Source organism: Silurus meridionalis, chromosome 14, assembly GCF_014805685.1.
Source record: "Silurus meridionalis isolate SWU-2019-XX chromosome 14, ASM1480568v1, whole genome shotgun sequence".
NCBI lineage: Eukaryota > Metazoa > Chordata > Actinopteri > Siluriformes > Siluridae > Silurus > Silurus meridionalis.
In genome coordinates this window covers 12,439,691-12,463,769 of record NC_060897.1, presented here as the reverse complement: position 1 = coordinate 12,463,769, position 24,079 = coordinate 12,439,691, and the positions used below count along the sequence as shown (strand labels likewise).

General features: G+C 38.7%; 1 protein-coding gene across 1 annotated transcript in view; it reads right to left on the bottom strand.

The window, feature by feature from the left end:
- ntn1b (netrin 1b) overlaps positions 1-20,312 on the bottom strand; it is a 43,668-nt gene extending 23,356 nt beyond the window's left edge. Inside the window, exon 1 of the mRNA XM_046866511.1 lies at positions 18,281-20,312. Within this exon, the coding sequence (XP_046722467.1) occupies positions 18,281-19,448 (1,168 nt within the window). The 5' untranslated portion in view covers positions 19,449-20,312. The remainder of the gene's footprint in view (positions 1-18,280) is intronic.
- Between the last annotated feature and the right edge of the window lie 3,767 nt (positions 20,313-24,079).

The window sequence follows — 24,079 nt, the reverse complement described above, 5'->3', positions numbered from 1 at the left end:
TTCAGAAGGCAGGCAGCAGTTACTCACTGCATGGGGGTCATTACACGAGCATAAAAACCTAGACGCATACGCACACACACACAGGAAGAAGGTGTGAGGCAGCTGTCAAGTTTTTTTAACCACACACACCTTGAGCACTTGGACCACTCAGCACGTCCAGAGTATACAAAATCCAGGCTTTTATCTAACGCTCTTTGTCTCAACCTCTGATATTAGACACCATTCAGTTCCGCTCTCAGTCTTTTTTGTCCACATGAGAAAATGGCTCACTGTGTTCCAAAGCAATTGCATGTTAGAGTAAAGCTTTGTTTTTACTACTATCGGAATAAAAGAAAGCTGACGAGAGGTCTTAACAGGTGGTATACATTTACCAACACTATTTTAAAACCATATCAAAGCAGCATGCAGAAACTAGATTCTGATTGGTCCGAACTGTTTTGTTTTACACTACGCTATTGTTTCTATAGTAATATAAGTAATAACTCACCCAAAGGTCCAAATATATATATATATAGGTCCAAAAGGTCCAAATACACACACACACACACACACACACACACACACACACACACACACACACACACACACATAAGTATACAAAAAATTTTATAATTCACATTTGTACCAAAATACTTTGTAATAAGGTGTTTATTTAGCATTTTTCCTGATTGTCTGTTTGTTGTAACATGTTAAGGGCTGTAACATTTACAATATGGGAAAATCTGTCTGACTGAAGTTTTCATGGTAATACGACACAATACATTCTCAGTTTTAATAACTTCAAGATTGTGTTAGCCATTTAAAATTAAAAGCTAAACACAATCAGAGTCTAACACATTTAATATATTAATAAGTGTGTGTGTGTGTGTGTGTGTGTGTGTGTGTGTGTGTGTGTGTGTGTGTGTGTTGGAAAAATGAAACAGTGATTATTAAAGCAGTATCTCAGCAATAGGCCACTCTTTACGAGAACTGTGCTATCTCTTACACATTGCAACCACGCTGCAATGCTGCTTATCTTCAGCTAATTGTCTCTCAGTGCTGATAAACTGCAGCTCTGATAAGTTGTATTTAAAGTAACAGCCCAAACATGCTTTTAGCTTCAAGTCACAGAACCCCGGATGACCACAGGGGCAGAGAGGGCGGATGTTTTTACTAGAGTTTGAGTGAAATAGCAAGGTCATAAAGCTATGACTGCTGTGTCGTAGTGTGTTTGTCTAAGCTTTGGCAGGTTTCCGTTGCTGCCAGGGACTAAAATTGAATTAAAATCGCCTAATGTTCAAAAACAGTTTTTTTACAACAGTTTTGTAGCCAAAAGGTTAAATATTGTCAGTCACTTTTAAATTTAAGACAAGGGACATACTTAAACCTTGAGGTACCACAGGCAAAGCTGGTGTTTAAACTTATTTCTTTTTTTAATCTATAACTTTCCCAATTATATATATATTTTTTTAGGTAGAGTACAGGCATTTTTTTATTCTCTTCTTTTAACACAGGGCTACTGAATTATCCATTCTGGTTAATCAGAAGGTGCTTGTACATTTTCTGTTATACATATATTAATGAGAATGTACCAATATAATACATAAAGCAATACATACAAAAACAAACAAATGAACAAACAAAAAACACAGTTGATGTACATTTTTAACATGTTGTTTCATCCTGAGATGACAACATGTGGTACCTGGCAAAAATTCCAAGGTTTAAAAAATAAAAAGAAAAGAAAAGAATAGAAAAAATTACAATTGACATAATCTGAAATCCATTAATCTGTAATCTTTAAAACCTGATAAGTAAGCATTTAAGTAACCATTAAAAACCTGTTAAGTAGTTAAGCATTTGATTGATTGTGTTCTATTTCAGACAGCATATGGTGTGACATTTTTAGTAACCAGTGAGAAGCCTGAGTATAGCAACAACAGGTAGATCGTATTGTGCCTCCTAGCATAAATACCTCTTTATCTGGTTTACATTTACATTTGAGTTTTATTAATTCTACATGGACTATCTGTGCCACATATAATAAACCAAACTAGACAAAAACATACACATTTCACAGTCTTTCAAATACTTCCAAACTCCAATGTTGCTTCCCCTGATGTTGTTATTTTATAACGCTGCACCTTCACTCATCTCATTATCACAATCAGTAGGGTGTGCAAGTGAACTATGCTGCAGTTGTTGCAGACACCATCACCTCCTCGAGGTACAGTAGTGATAGATATCTAAATGTTTCACTCCTGATTTGACATATATTGAATCACATGCCTGAAGTGTTCTTTCGGATTCACTCACGACCTTCAAGAATGTCCCTGTGACTCCGCTCTCCCTACGGAACCTGAGTCTACTGTAATGTCCAAGTATCGATTGATCTTTGTGACCTTTTTAAATTGAACATAACTATTTTTCATTTATGTTTCCTTACACAACTCTAGTCTCTATATTAGCATACATTACTAGATATCAGGCCTATAACATTTGTAGTTCTTTTAACATCTTAGGGTCTTGCTACAAGACAAGGTGAATGTAACCACTGGAATGTTTTTGAACTGCTGCTTATGCTGAATCACAGGGCAGAGAAAAGCATTATCTGCTTATCTGCACACATATGAGCTCACACACAGCTATGGTTTGTAAGTGTCACTGTGATTGACAGAAAAAAGAGATTGCAGACTCCCACACAAAGAGCGCGGACTATTTTGCTCGCTACAACTTCTGGCCATAGATGGATGCTGATTGTTGTGATTTGATTGGTGTAATTGTTTTTGCAGCCATGGACTGAAGAAAATTGAAATTTAAAACTATTGACATTTTAAATTCAAAATGAATATTAATGAAATTTCCATTGACAGAAAGAAAAATGTCAGGTGTCCCAATAATTTTATCTAACTAGTCTATGAGTTTTTGAGTTATTTGTTAATGGTGGGTTGCTTTTTCCCTCTATTTTCTCTACCAAAAAAAAAAGTCAGAGAGCCTTTGGCTATGCCTCACAAACTCCTATCAACTCTACAAGCAAAGCATGTGATTGAATTATATACTGGCTCAGATGCAACTCACTCAGACAAAAGTGTCTGACAAATTAATGTAAATATTTATCACTGTATCTGGGCCTTGTTACTCCTACAGGTGTTCTCCGGTTCAGCCACAGACAGACAAAAGTCTCTCTCCAAACGGTTGGGCAAAAAAAAGGCATTCCTTCGAAATAGCTGTTTATCCCAGATCAATTAACCTCTCATTGCCTGTAATTGCAGTTGGCCCATTATGGTCATACAGTGAGTGCCAAGTTAAACAGAACGCTCATCTTCTTGACACACTGTGATGTGCGAGACTGACATTTCAATTCTCGCTGGATTAACACATGTGTCAGAAACACTCTCACATCCTGGAGCACACTTTCACTCTGTTGCAATGCTTAATCGCATCGCAATTTCGAAATCTGTTTGCTTTTATTGTTTCTTTTTTTTTTTTTAAGCTACATCATTGTGCTTACTGTAAGCAGTTTTAGTGCCACAAATCTCCTTTCTCATTAAGAGTTTGGTTAAGGGAAGGGGGGGTGGGGTTTGTCTAAGGCTCTGCTATGTCTGGTTCAGCTGGCAGGTGAGATCTTGTCTAACCCTGTCTGAGTGTCCCTGTCTGGGGGTACATCACTGAATTTCCCTGCATGAATAAGAATATGGAAAAAAAGAGTGCACAAGGCTGTCAACAGGTTTTGTATCAGTATCCTGAGTAAAAGAAACACTGGCGTGCAAAACAGTTAAGCTAATAAACCAGTACGACTGAAATCTAACAAAGAAAAGGTGAATGCAAAACTTTATTTGAAACTTTTGTGCTGAAGCCCACGCAAAGCACTTGTATGACTTGCATAATACAACTCAAGAGTGCCATGTGGGTGATGCATCTACTTCAATTCTGAGAGCATGCATTAAATCATCAAACACTCCTTGGTACTTTGGAATGCACATAGGCAAGTCAACAATGATTACATTTTAGATAGCAAGTGATGAGATGCAAACTTGTACAGTCTGGTTATAGTTGGGTTTTTAATAGAGAGATTTAACAGCAATCCTAAGCAAGAACAGAGTGAATATAATAGAGTGAAATAATAATCGTAATAAATAAGAATATTTAGGATTGTAACATGGGTGAATATTATTGTTCTCTTATTTAACACATTTCAAAAGCAGTCGTTTTTGAGCTGCAGCTTCTTTAGCAGCGGGAATTGCAACAACAGCTTGGGCAGGGTGACATCAACACAATTAATTTTATTTACAGCATTCTGGAATGCTTTTGATGGCAATTGTAAAAAGAAACATATTGGTTAGCTGGAAGCAGAATGATTCATTAGATTTTTTTGTATTGTTTTGTTTCATGGACATGCATTTGGCACACAATGACCTTGGCGTTTTATGAAACAATTAAAGATGAAGGAAATGTGGTAGTGATAGATTGCTTTTAGTCTTAGAAAGGATGATCATGATTAAGTAATACGATTGGAAAACAGAGGGATCACACTAAAAGCAAAGATTTTTTTTTGTATAGCCGTAGCTTGTTGATTGATGTGAGTATTCTTCGAACTGGATCACAAGAAATGTTGATGAAATGTCTCATTGGAATTTAATTAAACTGCTGTATTTTACAGTGTGTGGCTCAGACTAAATCACTCATTACTCTACTTGGGGATAGCAACATTTTTATTCAACCCTGCCAGTGTGCATGCTCTGTTTCAGCTTGCTGTGAAAAATCCCTAAAGGTGACAGGGATGAGAGCAAAGCTGTGAATCTCTTTAGTACAGCTAACGCAAGGTATTTCTTTTTCCTATTGCCTTCAGGGGATATTCTGCAATAGCATTGCCTTCAAAGGTTAAATCATCAATCCCTAATCTGACTTCGAGCTCCTTTTAATACCTGTCCAGCACAAACCAGAGTGCATTTTGTGCTGGGAGACAGGATTAAAGATTAAAAGATAAGGAGGGCTAATGAGCAAGGAAGCACCTCGATCTGAATGTTTTAGCAACAAGAAAATAAAGAGATCTGTTTGGGTTTCAAGTGACAGGAAAACACTTGACAGCAGACAAAGCTTCGTGGCAAAAGTCCTTAAGATGCTGGTTCATGATACTACAACTAGGTCATAATATGTTGAGCTTTGAATTGTTCCTTAAATCCAGCAATGGCTCTCGGAGAGGTTTGTTTCTCGCCTGGCCCAGTGTAGCGTGATGTAATGGGGTAGAGGGGCATTGGATTTTATGAGGCACACTCTGTGATCTCTTGCCGACACCAATTAGCTGAGCAATCAGACCTCCCTGCTTTTGTGTGAGTAACCGCTCGTAAACGCCACAGTTGCCTAGAGAAAGTGAGATGCAACGTCTCAACAAATACAATTACTCGGAAAGCAGACTGAGGTTTACTCAAAGACAGGGGTGGGGTGGAGGGAAAACTACCTGGAGAATTTTTTTCCCCGTTTCTTACAAAAATAGGTGTAAAAGTGTCATTCCTGGACATGTACAGGCAAGTAAACCTTCTTATCCCTTTGCTTACGTTTTGCACATGGTTTGGGAGCGGAGGGGGGGTGGGGGGATTATCTCGGGATCACAGTTGTGTATTCATTGCTCAACATTTCATTAGATACATAAACAGAATTAATCTTTCAAACCCTTGCCTCGGGAAAGTAACACAATGCTGGTGTTAATCACTATAATTTTTCTCTCTGATGAGCTCATCTCCATGTATTTGTGCAGGTTATGGCATTTTATTCTCCACTTGTTTAGTCTTACCTCAAGAATTAACTCTGAACCAAGAAGGAAAAACCTGACTGGGTTGCATTTTTAAGGGAGCATGAACAAAAGTAGTGCGCCTGGAAACCCATCATCGTTAAGTTTTCTGAGGTAATGGTAGGTTTAATACCACTACTCACTACTTCATTTGTCATGCCATTTAAGTTTTGAGAATGGCCCAAAGAGACAGTTTAATGCCTCATTGAGTTCAGAGTCCGTGATAGTTTCTGCAGCTTCTCCAAACGTGTTGTTGTTGTTTCCTTTTAACTTCTATTACACTTTTTATTTTCGTATAATGAGTTTACTCTGTTGTATGGTGATATGGACAAGGATATAAATATCTAGAGTAAAAGCAATCCTAAGCAATAACTAAGGCCAATATGGGACGGTGATGGTGGCTATAAATTTTCCAATTAAGCTTTCTGCCTGAGTTCCTTCGGGGGGATTACCAAAAATAAACAAATGTGGTTGTGGGCCATAAAGACCTACCATTACATTTTCTGTTGTTTTAAAGGAAAAAAAATCGAAGTTGTTACCCAGCCCTATGTGTATCATGCCTTTTCAGGCTCTAGAAATACTTACTGTAATTGTTTTTGTAATTACAGAGAGGTTTCAAAATTTTTTTAAATATAGAAAACTTTACCTCTAGAACAGGATTCTTCAGAATGCTCTTCTGGTAAAACCATTAAAAGTGCTTCCCCATTCAAAGAAGGTTCTGACTAAAATCTTCTTAGAGTTCAATTTACGGATTTTTCTTGAGGAACCCTTTTTTCTATTTGTTTTGAATTCCTCGTACATTTTTCAGTTCATGAAACATTTCCAGCATTTTTTGGCATGGGAATTTAAAAGCTAAGATACAAAATGGCCGAGCTTGGCTCTCTTAAAATTCCTTTGAAGTTGATGTAGCCGGTCATTAAACCCTTCTGACCCTTAGAGCAAATGACCAAGGTAATAGCAGAAATATATGGTCACATCTGCGCATATTATTTAAATAACCTAAGATATTACTTTAATTCAGATGCTGTAGAATTTGGCATGAATGGACAGGTCATAAATAATATCTGGACCTGAGGAGGGGTGCAGGGGCACAGTGTAGGCTCTTCCTTTCCCAGCCTGCATTCCTGTTTCTCTCCAGCCCGGAGTAAATCAGCCTTTTGACAGGCCAGTCTGCAGATGTGTGGCCTATCAGCTCCATTTGTCTACAACCAGACTACATAATGTTCAGAGCTCAGCACTCCAATGATCTGTAAATAGGAATTTCTCTCTGTTTCGAATACACCATAAGTGACGCATTATAGAGGTATACTGGGGGCTAGGGGACATGGCAGTGGACTGACTCTGTCTCTGCTGCAGGTGTCATCAGTCCATGACACCTACAGCCTTGTTCCCTCACTCTAGAGCAGATTTACAACCCCTGAAGGGCAGTAAGAAGCCTCATTGATGCTGCTTTATTGGAACGTGACCTTTGCAGCTGGGGAGGACTTCTTTGGTAAAGTTTACTAGGCATGAAGTTGACTTGGGTGGTTGGATGGGCTGGTGTGGTACAGAGGGCCTTATATGCTTCAACTACACTTTGGAATGAAGTGTGAGGCTCTTCTGCATATTCGAAGCTAGTGGAAATTCAGAGGTTAAACTGAGCCATTTGCTTTTACTGGCACAGTTAAGCTAGAGGCAATTCAATTAAGAATCACATTGGACCTGTAAGGGCTAGAGGAGAGAGCCAGGGTGACGTTCCACAGAGTTATTTTCCTGGGCCAGTGTGTTAATTTTGCACTTCATTTTGGCTTGTGAGTTACCTCTGGTTAAGTCTTGTTCTGAATAAGACTAATCCAAAACTAAATTGTATTGTCATGTTATTTCTTCCAAATAAAATTTTTTTGTTCTAGCTCTGGAGTAACAGAACTTTTAACCTTACATGTATGCATTCCATTTTATATCTTGTCACTTTGTGTATATACTAAAAGCTACCAGACCAGATGTTGTTTTTCCAGCCTTTACCTGCACAGAACCAGGGGCCCATTGTAGCCTTTAAATTTCAGTTCTTGGCTAAAAGGATTGAAACATGATGCAATCTATTGCTGTTGTAGTTTTACTATTTTGTGCATTCTGAGATGCCTTTTTATTTACCATGGTCATAAAGAATGATTATTTGAGTTACCATTGCCTTTCAGACAGCTCAGCTCTTTTCTAGTCTGGCCCTTATCCTCCGTCCTATCAACAAAGCTTTGCCACCCACAGAACTGCCACACAGGGGAAGCGTTAGATGTGAACAGTAACTAAAGCTCTTGAACTGTTATCTGCATGACTTTATGCATTGTGCTGCTCTCTCATGATTGGCTGAATAGATAATTGCATGATTGAGTAAAGCTTTAATAGAAACTTTCAGAACATCTAGAAGGAAAGTTCTGAAATTTTCTAGCTTCAGAAAAAAAAAGAAACAGTTTTTCTAGAGTACCTGTAGTTTTTAAGGATCTGCAGCATGTCCACAAAACTAACAGTGAGCAAACACTTAGCCTGGCTGGAGGTGTTTTGCTGATGCTCGGCATGGAGTAGTAACAGTGGGCTAAGATCCAGCATCTCCCTGCTGATGTGCCACACGCTCCGGCTGCAGTCTAGCCCACAGCGGACGGGGAGTGCAACAGGAAGCGGCCGAGCTGTAAATTACTAACACTAGGTGACCATCCATCCTCAGTGTGGCATCTTTATTGTACTTTTTTCACCAAGCTTGTCACAAGAATGCCATATATAATCGAGTAAAATCCCTCCTCGTGATATAAATCTTTTTTTGCAACAGGAATAAGAGGAGCAAGTTTCCTCTGAAGTTTCAAAGGTAATGTAAGTCATTTTTATGGCAAATTAAAAAAATGACTAATTGACAGATGAAAGTGTGTGTGGATGAAAATGTGCTCATTGAATTGTATATAGAAAGCAAGGGGCTCTAGTGTGTACCGACTGTATATTTCTTTTTTTCCATACCTCCCACAACAGTCTTAAACAACCTCGTAGATAGGTGGCTTTCAGCAACTGGGCAGGACAGGAAGAGGGTGAGAACTTCCTGTGGCAGGCCAAAACTGATTTGTATCTAAAAACAGCCTAAAGCTAACTTCTACCTTAGCCATTGAGCACAAACAAGAAATGAGCCTTCAATAACACTCCCATGAGTCTTACACATTTTACTTGATTAAAAATTGTTCTTAAACAATTCTGAATATTTCGAGGTCTTTGTATTTTCACTTACTAGCATATACAATAGAATTGCAATCTGTGTTCTTTATTAGTTAAGGTTTATTTGCTTTATAGGTTGTATTTAGTCCTCTTTAATAGATAAGCACTCATGGGTGGTCCACTATGAAATAAAATAAAAGTAAACTAAAAAGTAAACTTTTGTGAAGTAACTTGCACTTTTAAAGCAAATTTATTCATGTTAATGGAATCATTATTTAATACAAACAAGTGTGTTTGATTAAACTTTTTTGATTGTGCCATATAATGCATTTCTGAGAAAAGGATCATCCCTGGATCTGTGATTTACTGATTGTTTTTCTTATTTCTTAAACCCAAACAGGAAGGTCATGCCATGTCTTTCAATGTGGTCCTAAATATTACCCTATTCTGACATTAGTGTGGGAAACACAACTATAAAATACACTAAAAGTCCAAACCTGTGTTGGGTTTGTCACCCATGTGCTAATGTACAAATTCAAAAGCATAATCTAAATAATTCAAGCTCACATTCCATCACATTTGGTAAACATATACATGACAAAACAGAATTAAACACACTATGTTAAAAAATCTAAGGTTACACTGGCAAATTTCAATCTTAAATGGTTCAATGGTTTTAATGAAACTGTGTCCACTTTAGCCTGATTTTAATTTTTAGATGGGAAGTAGAACCTGATGAGGTCTTTTGCTATTGTAGCTCATCAACCACAAAGTTCTGATTGTGTGTTCTGAGATAAGATGCTGGTATTGAGTAAATATTTAAGTTACTATAGCCACCGTTTTCCACTCAGACCAACCTGCATATCAACAACAGATTTTTCGCTCCATAACTGGATTTTTGTTTGTTTTTGCACCATTGTGTAAACTTTTATGCATGAACATCCTAAAAGACCAGTAGTTCCTGAAATATTTCCATGCCATGGTCAAGGTCTCTGAGATCACATTTTTCTTGTGTGCATAATTTTAAATTGAACTGAATCTCTTGACCTATATCTGCATGATTTTATCCTGCCTCCACACAATTAGTTGATTTGATATGTCTATGAATATGCAAGCATGCAGATATACTAATACAATAGACATTGATTTTTATTATGAGATGAGCAAAGTTCAGGACTGAGAAATCCTAGTAGCCTGGCTGATGACATGATGTGTCTAGACTTTGTTAGTAAGCCAGGATTAATGTCTTACACAAGCACACACACACACACACACACACACACACACACACACACACACACACACACACACACACACACTATAAGTGTAAATTTTTTTCCAGACACACTGCCTTCAAGAGATGAATGAATCCCCTGTCACTGCCTCCTCTCTAAAACAGACACAGGCAGTGATATTTACTAGTCTTCTGGGGACAAAGTTAAGTTCTCTCTCACTCTTTCCAAATCAAATCCATTAGGTGGTTCTGGTCTTTCTGTTAGATTAATTAGTTAACAGATACTGATTGAATTCTTCAGTGAAGCAATGAAAATGAAAATGAAATGCAATGAAAATCATGCCAGTAGATCAGGGAATAATGTCTAAATCAACATTAGCTGCTTGTTTGTTTGATTGGGATATACATTTTTAATTAATCTTAGATTAAGCACTGATCAGTCAGATCAAAAACCAATCCTGGGAACACTGGGCATGCAGAAACACACCCTGGATGAAAATCCAGTTTATCACATATGTACTCTAACACACCTAGGAGTAATTTATTGTAACCAGAAAGTGAGGTGAGTTAACGCACTATGAGGGAACAGAAAATGATCCTAAGTGCACAATGTATGAATGAAAGGTAAAAGCAATGCCAACACATTACAAATCAGCCTTCACTTGTGAATGTCTCTTTGACCCATGTAATTTGGTCTATTATTTACTGATAATATTGTGTAACATGAATAACATTAGGGTAAATAATTGTGATGCCTTTAATGTAAAAATGAATTAATTCAAATACTAGCACATTCCCTTCATTATGGAATAATTGTATTTGCAGGTGTGAGTGCATATAAAATAAAGAAGGAAGACAACAGGAGGAGAAAGATAACAGTTGTTTTTTTTATTGTTCGAAAAAATCAAGCCAAGCACATAAACCCGTATGTTGAAATGTTTTTTTTTTACTATTTTTCTACTTGTAGTAAAATTCATAGTAAATGGGTCATTTTGATCTATCTATCTATCTATCTATCTATCTATCTATCTATCTATCTATCATCTATCTATCTATCTATCTATCTATCTATCTATCTATCTATCTATCTATCTATCTATCTATCTATCTATCTATCTATCTAGTAGAATCCTTTCTTGGAAGCTTGAAACCTTAATCATCCAAGGAAATCTTAAAGATCCATTTTTTTTAAACCATGGATATACAAGCTGAAATAACCTTTGACCAAATGTTTCCACCTAAAAGAAAAATTCCGATATGGACAGGATTTACATTCTATGATGCGTGAAAGAGTCACTGTCTCTTAATCATCTCCTCCACAGCCAGTAAAACTGTCAGTAAATAGAGATGTGCAGGAACACCCACTGGACTCACGGCTCATGCTTCACTGATCTCCCACCATCAGTTTGGCGCACGCACAGTTGGTGCAGTTTTCTGCGCTGAGCAACAGGAATGAAGAAATTCTCAAGATGACAACATCTACTGTCTTTCACTGTACTCTAGTGAGAGACAAATTTCAAACCCCTAATTTATCCACTGTTTGAAAACTGTGTGTGGGCAATGTTCAGTCCTGGCGAGTTTTTCTGGCAACTTGTGTTCAATACATACGTCACTAATAATAATAATAATAATAATAATAATAATAATAATAATAATAATAATAATAATAATAAACAAAGGTGTCAATGACCAAATGATGCAATATAAAACAAGAGATGTTTAAAGTCTAAAATAAAAAGAGATAATTGAGTTTTCTAGTAAACATGTATTAGTTGCATGTATACTGCCTTTGTGTGGTCCTTACAGATAGATGACACATTACCTATTGAACAAGCTTTCATATTGCCTTTAAATATATCACCATAGATTTAGGCAATGCTAGCTAAAAGAGTGGCTTGCTAATCACAACCTTTCTAAAAACTACTGACTAAAAAGGGTTCATTTTGACAACTTCATATGGACAAATTCATCCATGCTCGATATAGCAAGTGTGGCTCAACTGACCACTGCATGAGAGATGAACATAGAAGTGGTGTATAAACTGTCCACTGTTCTCCCATCCCTGCCCACCGCACTTATAAACAAATTTATAGAGTAAGAAATGAGCAGCATGAAGTGTCCCAATGTGATCAAATCAATAGTAAATTCCCTTATACCTGTCAAAAGGTACCATTTTTAGTGACTGGTCAGTGATTGAGCAACAGCTGATGTATGTGGCTGTGCTTTGCCCCATCTGCCCCTCATTTATCCGCAATCATTCAAATGGCATTTCACAGTTTATAGAGTGAATTTGCTGCATATAGCTCTGCCTTTCGAATTCCTCATGGTTCTCTAGCGCTGTTTTTAAGAAGTTAGAATTAGACTTTTAAATACTTTATGCTTGAATTTTGATTAATGTTTGGATTTTGTGCCCATCTGTTTTCTTATTTCGAACTGTCACAAGGCCCTAAAGCAAACGTTTACTGTATTCAAGGCTCTGAAACGATGCCATTAATCTAAAAAATATTTTTTTGTGTATATATATATATATATATATATATATATATATATATATATATATATATACTATGTACATATGCTGTGTATAGATGTGTGTGTATATTGTCTCTGGCAAAAGAGGTTGGGAACATAGCAGGAGACCCAGCAAGAGGTCCGTGGTGTTGAGGAGAGTGATGAAGTGTGTACTATGCGTGTGCGCTCAAACTTGTGTGTGATTATGCGTGTGCGTGTGCGTGCACGAAATATGTCAGCTCACTTAACCATTAATCATTTTCCAACCTTCCTTTTGCACTAGCAAGCACCCGAACCCACACGCACACAGGGTGGTCCTATCGACAGCCATACGACCGTCACTATCACACACACATATACACACACACTGACACATACAGAGAAACAGCACCAGATACAGTACATAAATGTCTAAGCACAGAAGTGAGCATGAATCATCTCTTTCGTTTTACTATCTACTCTCGTAAACCTACTTACCACAAACCCTAATTTTTTTTCACCTTTCTTTCTGTTCATGTTCCGGTTGTCTTGTGAGCCCAATGGAAATGTGTCACTCCACTTCATTAGACTAAAAGTGTTTGAAATATGCAAATACTATTCTCAGTCAGTCAGTCAGTCACTTTTTTGATATATAGGACCACATATAAACATTTAGGCTCATCAATGTCAGTTCCGATGCCAAAATCTTTTTTTATGGTACAATTTTGATACATTTTACTAGTTGAATATATTTGTTTTTTTTCTTTAAGGTAGAACATTAAAGTATACTATTGACAGGAAACTTATTTTTTTTTAGAAACATTTTAATTTAACTGCAAAGACATCTGACGGGTTTTCCCAGTCCAACACACATTCATGACTGGCTGCCATAATGTACGTTATTTAATCTGTCGTCAAAATCAGACCAAAGGTGTGCCACACTCATCTCTTTTGTGCTGGTATGATATGAATTCATATGTGCAAAAACAAAAACATAAACTGCTTATCAAAACTGACATCTGATAAAGAACAAGCAAAACTTTTTCACCAGAAGAATCTGTTCAGTGCAGGACTCCGTGACCAGCCAGATAAAGTTTCTGAATCATACAGCAGGCTGACACCCAATACAAAATATATACTTATCACAAAGTATTAGACAACTAAGTAACTTCAAACAGAACAGTGTTAAACTCTGGAGTGTATATCACTCCAGTAGAACGTAAGCCATCCCTCCTGACCACACTTAAAAAAGCGGGATTGCTCTTCAAGACGCAGCAAAGCCGTTTGGCTTGTATGTCGTGTCTGTGTTGAATTATGAGCTCAGCAAAACAAAATCGCAAAAACACGCAGCTCTTTGCCCAGAGGACTCTCAGTTCCACCTGGGTTTAGATTTGGAAATCCCGAAATACATCTCTTTTGCATTTTTTTCCCCTTCCTTATATTTTCCCTTTGTGTTCTCTGGCTCAGGGCTTAGTGATGGTAAACAGCAACTTCTAAAACAATATTATGGGGAGGCAGAATCCTAAAACAAAGCCTGTGGTTAGCTTAGAAATCCAGTGCCCAACTTGCAACAAAATAAAAATACAGAGAAAAGTCTGTGCTGAAAACCATGTAGCTGTCTTGTATATTTAAGTGTCAGTTTGCAGTATTATAGCTGTCTCAGCCATTCAAGCTCTCAGTACCCCAAACACAGAGTACATGTTTTCTCCCTTAGCCTGCTTATGTGCTCATGTTTGCCAGTGGCTCACTCGCCCCGAACCCCTGTGCCAGGAAGTCAGTGAGCAGTCTTTGCTGGCAGTGAAGGCCTGATGGGGTATTAGTAGGTGTCTAAATTTCCATGTGGCCAAGAATCGCCAAATCTGTGTCAGAATTTACTCCCTAAAAAGCTGACCAGAAAGCCACCTGCTTCCGATTAACAACTCTGAGTTTTTGACTTTCACCCGCTCTCCTTCCCTCTCTTAGTCTCTCTCTCGTTCCTCATACCTACCCATGTTTGTTTTCATTTTTGTGCAACCCCCCCCTTTTATACAGGCCCATTTTCTTTTCATGTCGAGGCAGCGTACAAGGATGGCAGGGAGGCATTTTTATGTCAATTTTTTAAATTTCATTTCCTGTTTTTATGCATTTTTTTTTTCGAGCCACGCTGTCGGGCAAAAAAATCCACTTCCATAATCCAGAGCTTTACAATAATGAGCATTCAGTATTGTGAATGCTTCATAAAAAAACAGGCAGCGGCTTAAAAAATAAAGGAGTTGCCACTGTAATGCCTGCAGTTTGTGAACATGCCATAAGAACATCTGTAAATTTAATACTTACTGTCCACATGCAAATACACACTGAAACGCATAAAAGACTTGCACTAAATTTAACTTCTGGCAGTGGCAAGCTGCTATGCTGGAGAGTTTCACGTGGTGATGACCTGATGTCATTTTATTTTTTACAAAATTCTTTCAGCCACCTCATGATCCAATATCAACACGATAAAACCCACAGATGCTCCGCAGACCCGCAATTCCCAATGAGCCAATCCAGATTTGGTAGAGACCCCTCGTGTTTGACTTTCTTCAACAAAATACTACAAACTGCAGTTTCTAAAAGCCTGAGAAACTATTAGGTTTTATTCCCTCAAATGCATTCCTTTTTAGTTTTACAGATATCATTTGTGTATGGTTTTCTTTTACCAAACAGTGGGGTACTTCACTTTAACCACACTCTACATGCAGAACAACTGTGGATTAATGCCAATTAAGAGTTTACACTGGCAAAAACAAAAAGACAAAATCTGAAGACCACCGTGCCTGGTGTCTATTTTTAGGACTCCACACTGAGCACAATGCTGGTTTGACTGGGAGAAAAGCCAATATGCTACTGATATAATCACAGGCCCTTCAAAACTCCACTGCTTGCTGTGGACATGTTTGTGCACACAGCGGGAGACTTCTGTTCAACTTGATGCTAACCAACATCCTCTCAAATAAACATGAGGATAAGGATGCTCAAGCCCAGAGTTTAATTTTTTTTTAAATGAAAGCCTTCTCTGAGAACAATTTCAAATAATCTCATGCTTATATAATGACAAATGATTGCTGTTTCCCTCCTCTCTGATCTCTTTTTGTAGACTGGCAGATATAGTCTCTGTATGGGATAAATAATTTTTCCTTGTGCAAGACCAAGGGACAAATTTATCAGGCACAAAGGATCCTGCAGCTCTATTTACCCCCGTAGCAAGCTAAGAAAGCATACAGGTTGAGCCAGGCATGTGTGTGATGTGGTTGGCTGATCATCCCTCGCTCTGGCTCTGATAATGTGTATACAGACAGAGTGCTGTTCACTGAATGACCTGTCTCTGGCTCAGGAGCCTACTAACATGTCTATGAGATGGTGAGCTATGCTGGTGGTATTTGCTTTACTGAGTCCTGAGACTATAATATCAACTGTAAGAAGACACAAAGCAGAATCAGAAGATTTCATCATGGACACTAATTAGGGTAGAGTTACAGAGTGGAAAAACTTAACTGGTAATGAAAAGTTAAAAGTGACATTAGACCCACGACAACAACTCATGTTAAAATCAACTATAGGATAACAAAAATCATAATGGATGTTAACTATGGTCCGAAAAGAATATAGATTATGTATGAAAATAAAACGCTACAGTGCAAACCGATGCAGGAAAATAATCCACAAGTAGTTGTGAATGGGTTGTTGGCAATAGAATCTAAAACATATTATATAGAGTTCATTAATATAAACCTAAATTGAATGCCATCTAGACAGCATACGACTGCAGAAACTAATTAAATTCTTATCACATTCACTACTTCAGGAGTGTGTTGGTATAAATAACTATGAAGTTTAAAAAAACACAAACTACATTTTATTGCTGAAATGCCTGAACATATGCACATTTCTGTGTATGTTTAGTGCAAGATGTATCACTGATACGTTTACTGTATGTGTCTTAAGAGGTGAATTCTATTATTACAAATAGATAAATAAATAGTCCAATATTACAAATCTACAAATGCAAGGTGAGTCAAGTGTCTTGGAATAATCACCAGAGTAAATTGATCATGTACTTCTGATGCATAGACTGTAATCCATGCATTAGATACTTCGGCCAAACTTTCTTCTATTGACCAATCCACTCTGATAGAGTCCAAAACATTGCGTGCAAAAACCAGGCTGGAATGTTGGTCACCACTCAGTTCTGCAAATAAAGCTGCCCCTATATGCCAGTTTCATGGAAATCTTGCTTTGTTATCCTCACACTCATACCTGTAGCTCTTCCGATGAGAGACACTGACACATCCCTCCAGTGCAGAGCAGGAACCCATTCACTCTTTTATATCTAATCACTGGACTGTAGCAGCAGCCTTCAACCTTCCAGCTGTGTCTTATGCTCTTTCTCTCTTTTTTTCTCTATCGCTCTTTCACTCACACACACATACATGCGGTTACAAGATCATTCGTGATAGCAAACCTGATTCCAGATGGCACATGACCAAGATACATTGTTGATTCTAACAGCGACAAGGTAAAGTGGGAAAAGTTCAGAGACTGATGCACAAGAGAACAGATACAGGTCTTGGTCAAATTGTCTCGGGGCTGATTTGCTCTGTGCTGTTGTCAGTAATGTAACTTGCCAAATCCTGAGCCTTTCATCAGTGCACAATGGTAGATTAATTAACAGTCGATTGCCTGGAACATGTTATAAATTTGATCAGGAGAATCAGCAAGCCCTCATTAATTCCTCTCCTTCACAGAATTTATCTCAAGACTTATCAGAAAACAGCCTCCTCCCCACTCGGTGTAATTTATTTGGCAGAAAGTAGCAGTTTATTCCCTACATGCCAAAAATGTCAACAAAGCTGATATAATCTCGCCTTGATCTGATAAAGCCACCTGCCATGGAACAACATGACACGCATGAGTCCCTGCTAAAACCTCTGTGGTGTTGGGGTTTCCTTCCTCAAGAAACGGCGCAGACTAATCTAACTAGTGTAGCAGCAGCTGACGGTGTCCAATGAAAGAGGTTTTTTGCTCACCTTTGTGTCACCCAGTATATAACAATGCAGGCCAACAATAATAGCAGGATAATGACAATATCAAATCTACAGACTAATCAGAGAATACTCATTAAGTTAAGCAATGGTTGAAAATACCATGTGCCACATTGTAAAATTTCTCTCAAATTAATCTCTATATATTAATAGCATAACCCAATTGGGTAGTTTCAACTGATAATCAAAAGTAATTTATGTAGGGAAATTAAAATGATTTCTTGCTGTTTTTTATTTCAATTAGGGCTTGACGTTCTGTGTGCGCATGTGTGTAAAATGCTTTTTATACTGTATAAACTTAGATATACTATTATTATTTACATTGAGTTCATTTAGGCTGGTTAACACATTTATAGGTGTTGGCAATTATAAATGCTGGCTCGTTAGACGTTGCGCCTGAACCGCAATATTCCTTAAAACGGAGGTGAGAATGAAAGCTTTACGCATGTTTGCGCGCATTTGTTTGTGCTCTCAATCTATTCATATTGTATGATCACTTTTATTATAATTGGGCGTAAAAAATTTTAATCCATTAATATAAGTGTCAGGTGAACTTACCGACGCACTCGTTGGCTTCTCTGGCTGTTGCGCGCTGCCAGGGCCGGTCATAGTGGAAGGGTTTGCACCTGTCGCACTCCGGTCCCGCGGTGTTGTGTTTGCACTCACACACCAGGTTGCCGTCGCGGTCGCGCACACACTTCGACGCGTGTCCGTTGCACTTGCAGCGGCCCCCTACCTGCAGATCGGACACGGAGTAGAAGTACGAGTCCCGGGCCAGCTCCGAGTCGTCCTCGTTCTCGTCGCCAAACGTGTGCAAGCGGCTGAAAGTCACCTTGATGTCAGTGGCCGTGACCCAGTCCTGCAGCACGGGGGAATTGTCGAAGTCGTGCGCCGACGGTCGTCCGTCCAGAGTGCTGAAGGCGATGAGCCCGCCGGCGAGCGGCTGCATGTCCGTGTGCGAGTCGGTGCAGATGGCCTCCTGCTCGTTCTGCTTGGTGATGGCCGCGCGACTCGGCCGGTTGTACATCTTCTTGCACTGCGTCGAGTAGAACTGGAACGGCGTCCATGTCTTGCCGTAGTCCATCGACTTGTAGATGGCCATGGACTCGGGCCGCGGCGAGCAGAACTGCAGGCTCACGTAGGTCACCTCGAACTTTTTGCCCAGCGAGAGCGTGAGGGTGACGTTCTGCGGGTGCTGCACGTAGCTCTCGGACTGCCAACACGTGAGGTTGTGCGGGTTGTTGAGGTCGGTGAGGTACGCGGCCGGATGCGCCTTCTTCGGGTCGGTCGCATCGCACGTGTGGCAGTCGCGCGTCCGCTCGTCGCCTTTCTCGCTCACCACGCAGTAGCGCGCCGCCGGGCTGCCGCACGTGCTGGACGCGCGCACGTCCTTGCCGAAAGCCGCGTTCACGAAGTCGGGGATGCAGCGGCGCGGGTTGCCGTTCTCGTCGTAGCACGGGTCAGGCGGCGAGGACTGCGCGGCGAACATGCTCATGCCGTAACCGCCACCGCCGCCGCCACCGCCGCCGCCGCGCGCTCCCTCCACCATCACGCACAGCGTCACCAGAGTGCTCCACGCCACGAACAGCCGCAGCATCGTCCCTCGTCCCTCACGAGTTCGCGTTGCCCCGAACGCACCGCCGGTTGCCAAGAAAACCGAGAAGTTTTGCGTCTCCGCGCGCGCTTTCAGACTCCGCACAGATCGACTCCTTGCGCGGGCGCGCATGCAATCAAGAGATGGGAGCAGACTTGTCACTTTGGTGCACGTGTTCTCGACATTAAAAACCACCGAGACGTCTTATTCCAAATCAAAGTCGACGTCTTAATTCTCTATACCACATGCACTTACTAATGCAAAAAAAAAAAAAAAAAATTAAATAAAAAATATGAAAGCGCGCACTATTGCTGTGTCCTATAGCAAGTTTAAAATGAGTCGCGCGAGGAAACAGCTTGAACCGGGCTGAGGATTATGGCCAACGGCTTCAAGAAATTACAGGGTGCGCTCCGTTTTTTCTTTTCACTCTCTTCCTCACTTTCGCCCGGATATGTTGTAATCTTGTACTCTTCCCCCTTAAACCAAACGCCAACTACATGAAAAAGAAAACCTGCTATTATTTTTCCTAGGGTAGCTTTCTCTCTTCCACGCTCCCCCCCTACTCATTCACACCGCAGTGTCTCTGAGTGTGTGTCTCACTCTCGCTGCTGCCTCTGTGTGAACTGAAATCCACTCATTCAGCTGAGTTTGAGCTCAGAGGAATGGGCTGCACTCCAAAGGGGGCATCCACGGGCAGGTGATTAGTAACCCTCAGCCCAATGATATCCTTAATCCATGTCCATCGTATGTAGATTTGGATTGTAATTACTAAAATTAGTTTTGTAAACTACACCAGTAACCCCTGTATATCCACAGAGTGCATCCCTTGACTAAGCTCCTTTTTTTATATACTTACACAAAAAGCTCTCTTGGCACTGTGATACCATCATGTGGGAAAAGGCACTTATAAAATATTTACATGCTGATAATCAAGTCAAATATGTATTCTTTTTCTTGCAAAATTAAAACGTGTGTGTGTGTGTGTGTGTGTGTGTGTGTGTGTGTGTGTGTGTGTGTGTGTGCATTGCTTACAACTTGAATGAAAGTGTGAATGTGTGCCCTTTGATAGACTGGCATCCCATCCAGATGTGTACCCAGGAAATTGCACCTTCTGACATCATGTGAATAAAATGTGATAGAATGCGTCACGTCTTGAGGTTCTCACGTCGGAAAAAGAACTCAGACCACAGTGAATGTGAATAATGCAATAAAATATTCTATCCAGGTGAAAGATATATATTGAAGAAAGGGTATAGCTTGAGGAGACCACCCCAGTTACAGTAAGGCTTGTCTTTTGTACCTTTGTCTATTCTCTCACCTGTGAAGGTAATTATACCTTTACCATTGGAATTCCTCCAAGGTACAGGACTTGTCCTCATGCTCCATTTTTAAACCTGGAGTAATTATTAAAGACACAATACACTCAGTATTTCCTAGTAAAAACACATAGAGTATAAAAGATGTATCCAGTCCTGCTGAAATGCAAAGGCACAGCACTTGGTTTCCCTGTAAATCATGGGGGCTTGGTGACTATAATAAGAATGAACATTATAAGAACTCGGAATAGATTTAGTTATCTAACAAGTATCACAAATTATTATGAAGAATTGCAATTATTATTTTATTACCTGTATCACAAGAACCAAATCTAAAAATAACCTTTATTTTAGGACTTGTTATGTAATTGCATTGTGATGCTTATTAATACATTATTACAAGAAAGTAGGAAAAATACATCAGCAATCTGCAGGTAGATTTATGACTATAATAAAAACCAAATATAATATAAGTCTGTGCAATTTAATTTTAAATGGTCTACTTGATGCCTAAACGATCCTTGGCCACCTGTGGTTTAGACTCGTTAAGAACTGCACAAGGAAATACGACAGCGACATCGTGTGGTGAGAGACAGAGCTGACAGAAAATAAAGCACCAGAGTCTTGAAATGCTAAATGGCCTAGTCATCATTAATAAGTCAAGAGCTAATGAAAGAAATATTTACTATTTAGTTTAACTTATACTATTAAAGTTTAAATGTAATTTTTACTAATGTGAATATCTTTTTAGAACTTATTAACTGAACTGATCTATTTGGTTTATGTGTGAAAATATAACGACTCATACAAAGAGTTTAAACCTTGATGAGACCTTCTTCCATTTACATTTGCCGCATTTGGCAGACGCCCTTATCCAGAGCGACTTACAACTGAGCAGGGGAGGGTTTTTTTAGGGCCTTGCTCAAGGGCCCAGCAATGGCAGCTTGGTGGTGGGGGGATTTGAACCTGTGATCTTCTGATCTAAAGCCCAATGCCTTAACCACTGAGCTACCACCTCCCTTCCACATTTATCTAAAACATAAAAAAATCTCATTCACTTCGATTTTAAAATTGAAATTATTTAACAATTCGTTAACATACAGTACATGTTGTATATAAGGCCCACATTTATAAAATTCCTGTCTTATAAAGGCTCGGATAAGAGCAAATCAAATATGCTACATGATGTATGTAAACACCTGACTTATCACAGTGTACTTTTTAAAAATCTCATTCTAAATCCATGGGCATTAATGTGAAGTTGGTACTACTTGCAGCGGGGAAGCTTTTTCCACCAAATACCAGGACTGCTTTTTGTAAAGAAGGCCGGATGCAAAGTTTACAGTCCAATCAATAGCGAAGGTTTTCAGTGGAGTGAAGGTTAGGGCACTGTGCAGCCCACTCTAGTTCTTTAATCTTTAAGAAGCTTACTTTGAGCACAGAGGCATTGTTATTCTCAAGAAGATTTGTGTCCTTTATTTTCAATAAAGAGAAATCTTAATGTTAAAGCATACAAAGACATTCTAGACAAATTGCATGCTTCTAAATGTCTGGTATTAATGCAGGCAAATACTGCCATACTGTGGTTACAGAGTGTATAATTTACAGCTGTTTCCTTTTGGCAGTGCAGTAACAGTGGTATTGCCTTGAGGTCTCACTGCTCCAGGATCTATTTCTTAAATAAAAAAAATATATAATTTAAACCCATTGTACACAAGTTTTTTCCTCTTTGAATGCTATTTATTTCCTTTGATTGCATGCAATGGAAATATCTTACCCCTACACACATCCAACACTAGCAAGTTACTGAAAGAGTTGTAAAAGATGTGTGGAAAGAGGTTCCTCTTTCAGACCATGACTGGTTCTTTTTTCTGTTGGTGTTTTTTTTTCACCCATAATACTTAAAGAAGTACAAGTAACTTTGGCCTGCTGCTGCCTTACACTGCTGGTCACAATTGTCTTCATTGGAATGAAGTATTATTTCAAAATTTAAATGCACTGCCTTCAACCTTCAACTTTTTCAATCTAATCATGTTTCACTATTCACTTTTCAACGCAGTATTAAATGAGGAACCTCCTGAATGACAGGTGAACCAAAAATAATATGACGTCCTCACATCCAATGTGTCAGTTAACCATTTGAGCACTCTGCTAGTTGACTTGTATAATTAGATTTCATATAAAGAACCTTTGATAATAGATTATAGCTTGTTAAGCTAATGTAAATCCACCTGAAACCGAACACTTTATTGTGTGTACGATCAACATAGAAATTTTACACAGGGCCGCTATTATCACTGTCTTCTATGTATCAAGTCTTATAGTTAACAGATAACTGCCTTTTCAACAGTAGAGGAAGTTGAAGTTATCAGTACAAGACAAGGTAGAATTAATGCTCATTTTAGGAAAAAGGGGAAGTCCAGAGCAAACCATTTGAAAGTGAACCCAACTCTGAAATACATGAAGTGAAAGGTTTTCAGGGGCCATTTTGTATTCATTCAACAATTTAAGCCCCCCACCTGTAAATTCTATATATAGAGTTAAACTAGTAGTCAGTAAATGTAGTTTGTAATGTTGTAAAGAGTAGTACATATATGGGAATTTATTATTTAGCATAGATAACTAATATATAGTCTTATATTAGTGCATTCCTGATTTATGCAATATTATGAGTTCTGAGTTCCCATATTCTTTATGTTAACCTACATGCTAATGATATTCTTATAATATGGTTTGGGCTTTATGAACCTCACTGTGACCAGATGAAAGCTATGGCAATCGGAAATACAAAGCAACTACCTGCTGTGGTCAGAAACCAGTGATGGGCTAGAGGATGACTAACACGAATTATGCATGTATAAAAGAGTTATATAGACTCTATCTGTCATAAAATGGTAGGTATGTCTAATAAATTACTTTTTATATTTCCTGCACACTGTTTCTACAAAGCTGTCTATTTTTTTAAGCAGGAATAGTTGAATCCTTTCTTAATTAATCAGCTTTTCTCATTTCTCAATAATACTACTGATTTTAGTTGGCACCATAAAAGGTGTCAAGATAAAAATGTAAATAAACACTGCCTGGATAAACAAAAAGTCACACACTAGAATTTCATTGGGCCACCTTTTTGCTTTGATTATGGCAAGCATTCGCTAACATTAATTTATTTTATTGATGATGGAAGATGGACTGTTGCATAAGGTCTTCTCTAGCACATCCTAAAGATTCTCAATATGGTTAAGATCTGGACTCTTTATGCTCCTAGCAAATTAAAGCCTTTAATTTGCCTTACTGATGAGAAGATTCATTAAGGCTACACAACAGTTTAGTCTAAGCTCTCATTGCATTGTGCATGTGGAAATGCTCTTACTTTCAGTATTAAACATTGACATCATTAGTGTTGTTTTTGTACGGCTGGATTTCTACAATCACCATCATTCAAGGTTT